The sequence below is a fragment of the Priapulus caudatus genome, unplaced genomic scaffold (genome assembly GCF_000485595.1).
Source record: "Priapulus caudatus unplaced genomic scaffold, Priapulus_caudatus-5.0.1 Scaffold100, whole genome shotgun sequence".
NCBI classification, from domain to species: Eukaryota; Metazoa; Priapulida; class Priapulimorpha; order Priapulimorphida; family Priapulidae; genus Priapulus; species Priapulus caudatus.
Window position 1 is genome coordinate 515,685 of NW_014577161.1, and position 3,067 is coordinate 518,751.

Consider the following 3,067-nt stretch of genomic DNA (forward strand, 5'->3'; position numbering starts at 1 on the left):
ACTTATGCTATGTATGTGTGTGTGTGATGTATGTGTGTTGTGGGAATGTGTAGCGTGCGTCGAGGAAGCGGTGCGGTGCGTGCGGGCGTTGCGTGCGTGAGCGTGGCGGCTGTTGCGTGCGTGAAGTGAGTCGCCGTGCAGTGCAGTGCGTGGTGCGTGCGGTGGCGTGTGTGTGTGTAGTGTGTTCTTTCTCTCGCTATCTCGCTCTCTCTCTCTCTCTCAGGTCTCTCTCTCTCTCTTCTATCTTCTATCTATCTATCTATCTATCTATCTATCTATTATCTATCCTAATCCTATCTATCTATTTCTATCTATCTATCTATCTATCTCTATACATACATACATACATACATACATACATACATACATACATACATACATACATACATACATACATACATACATACATACATACATACAGATAGAGAGGGAGATAGGAAGAGAGAGAAAGAGAGAGGGAAAAAAGAGAGGAAGAGAACAAAGTAAGTAAATTGAGCCGGTGTTCATTAATGTTTGCAGCTGTAGCTGATTATGGAGAAGGCCGTAGTACCAGCGACGAAGATGCTACACCTAAACACAACAGACGACCAACTACCTGTTGAGGTGCGCAACGCTATGCACCCCTTAACACGAACACCTCCACAAGTACGACGCATCGGACGCGTAACACTGGCGCTAGCAGTGGTCCAGATAGTCCTTGGACTACTGGCGATCATACTGGAGTCTGTCGCCTTATGGATTTATACACGGTTCTCCTACCAGATCGATTATGCCCCGCTGGGGACAGGAGTGTGGTGCGGACTGTTCTTCGTCGTGGCAGGTCTTACCGGTGTTCTAACAGCGAGGAATCAAACGAAATGCTGCGTGATTTCATTCATGGTTCTCGGCATCATCGCTGCATGCTTTGCCGCTATTCTCATTATCATATCAGGCATAAACATTGGAGTAATAGGGCGATGTTACGGCATGGATTCAACGATAACCAAGACTATCACAACCGAAACGCCAAGTCAATACTATCCCGAGGAACCGCCAAGTTACGAATGGGCTTATGGCGGGAAACCAGCGAGTACAACAGTGCAGTACAAACCGCTGACTACTATCCGAATAATGACCGAACATCCGAATCCAGATTATTTACGATGTATCGCCAACAGCGCTACTCTACAAAACATATGCATTGCCATAGTACTCTTCGGCTTAGCTGAAATGATCGTTGCGATATGGTGTTCTGCGTTATGCTGTAAGGTGGCATGCTGCGGCAGCAGAGGCGACGAAGCTGCACAAGTGATAGTTGTCTATCAACCTTACGCAGGGACCACGCAGCCTACTGCACCGCCAGATATCGCGCCGTTCCCAGGCTCAATCACCATGAACCAAAACATCAACACAGAAATCACCTACGACATGCCCTACTACGCAACGGCCGGCCTTCCACAGATACCCACAGAGAAGGCAGGCACTGATCACAAACCCCCACCCTTGCCGCGGCGACCCCACCAAGCGATAGATAGCATGCAAGTGCTATTACTAGATAAGATTGGGCAAGGAGCCGTTGGTACGGTGTATAAAGCAACGGTGCATGACCTAGACGGTAAGGGCGGGCGCACACTTGTCGCAGTGAAATGTGCCACCAGGAATATAATGACTGACGATGTGGACGCGCACGCGCGGCATTGCTTCCAGCAAGAAATACTCACTCTCCAACACGTGCCCCCGCATGGCAACATTATGACTTTACTCGCATACGCCGACGATCCCACCAGAGGGCCGCTATTGATCACGGATTATATGGAACACGGAAACCTAAAGTTGTTCTTGCAAAAGCTATCGAACGTCGAAAATCCTTACCTGAATATGGCAGAGGTTACCTTGCAGCAGGTGGCAGCGTTTGCCTTCGATATCGTCAAGGGGTGTGAACATTTAGCGAGTTTCAAATACCTGAACAGAGATCTCTCAGCGCGTAGCGTTCTTGTTAACGCTAAAATGACGTGTAAACTCACAAATTTCGGCTCGGCGCGTGAAGTTATCGAGTATCGTAAGAAGGTGAAGAAGTCGGGAATCAGAATTCCTGTACGCTGATAATAATAATAATAATAATAATAATAACCTTGTTATTTGTTGCTGATGTTACTGGCGTTATTGCTACGGGGATATATTCGTCTACAGAACCTTGCTGCTCTGTGATAACCCTTTCAAAATATGTCACAATAAGTTTGGTACGTGTTTTAATTATACCAATTTTTTAAATAGTTGTGGCAAAGATGAGTCGACTGCTGGTATAATTTAATATGTGCGTCGTTACGTGTGCTGAGATGAAAAGTCTGTCTTGTAATCGTTAACTGATAAGTTTTGATGAGAGATGGCGCCACTGTGTAACTCTAATCTGCTAGCGGTCGAAGTACTGAGATGTTTATAACATAACATCAAGAGCTAATAAATACCTTATTTATTAGCTATTAAATACCTTAATAAGGTATTTATTAGCTCTTCATAACATCAAGATGCGAATGGTTGGGAAATCTGTGTGAAACCGTGTCGTATTCAAAGAACTTTTTTCAGGTAAATTGGTGGTGTCATATGATTAAGGGAGAATCATAGACAAAAACAAGGTAAAGTTTGAATATATTTATTCACATATTGATAGAATATTTTCAAGTTGAAAACTATGCAAAACGCTGTTAAAACGGTGTCATACTCTTTTCCTATTATCTACTCTTGATAACATTGAGCTGTTATTATATATACAGCTCAATGGTAACCGAACGATCCACACGTTTAATATTGTTCGTACTCGTTCACTACATTAGGGTCTCTACGTAGTTAATGCAATGCTGATCGACTAAGTTGAATTATCCGGCTTATACCAAAATTAAATATAAAATGATGAAATCACCCTATCAAGAGTCCTTAATACTATTTAACAGCCTACTGTATTATCATGAACGCACGCCCGCCCGCATGCACGCACACATACACATACACGCACACACCCACACACGCACACGCACACGCCCGCGCATACACACACACACACACACACACACACACACACACACACACACAC

The 3,067-nt window shown here is 44.4% G+C and overlaps 1 protein-coding gene across 1 annotated transcript in view; it reads left to right on the forward strand.

The window, feature by feature from the left end:
• The first annotated feature begins 522 nt into the window (after positions 1-522).
• Positions 523-3,067, forward strand: part of LOC106805120 (proto-oncogene tyrosine-protein kinase receptor Ret-like) — a 6,562-nt gene continuing 4,017 nt past the window's right edge. The window contains exon 1 of the mRNA XM_014806602.1: positions 523-794. Within this exon, the coding sequence (XP_014662088.1) occupies positions 532-794 (263 nt within the window). The 5' untranslated portion in view covers positions 523-531. The remainder of the gene's footprint in view (positions 795-3,067) is intronic.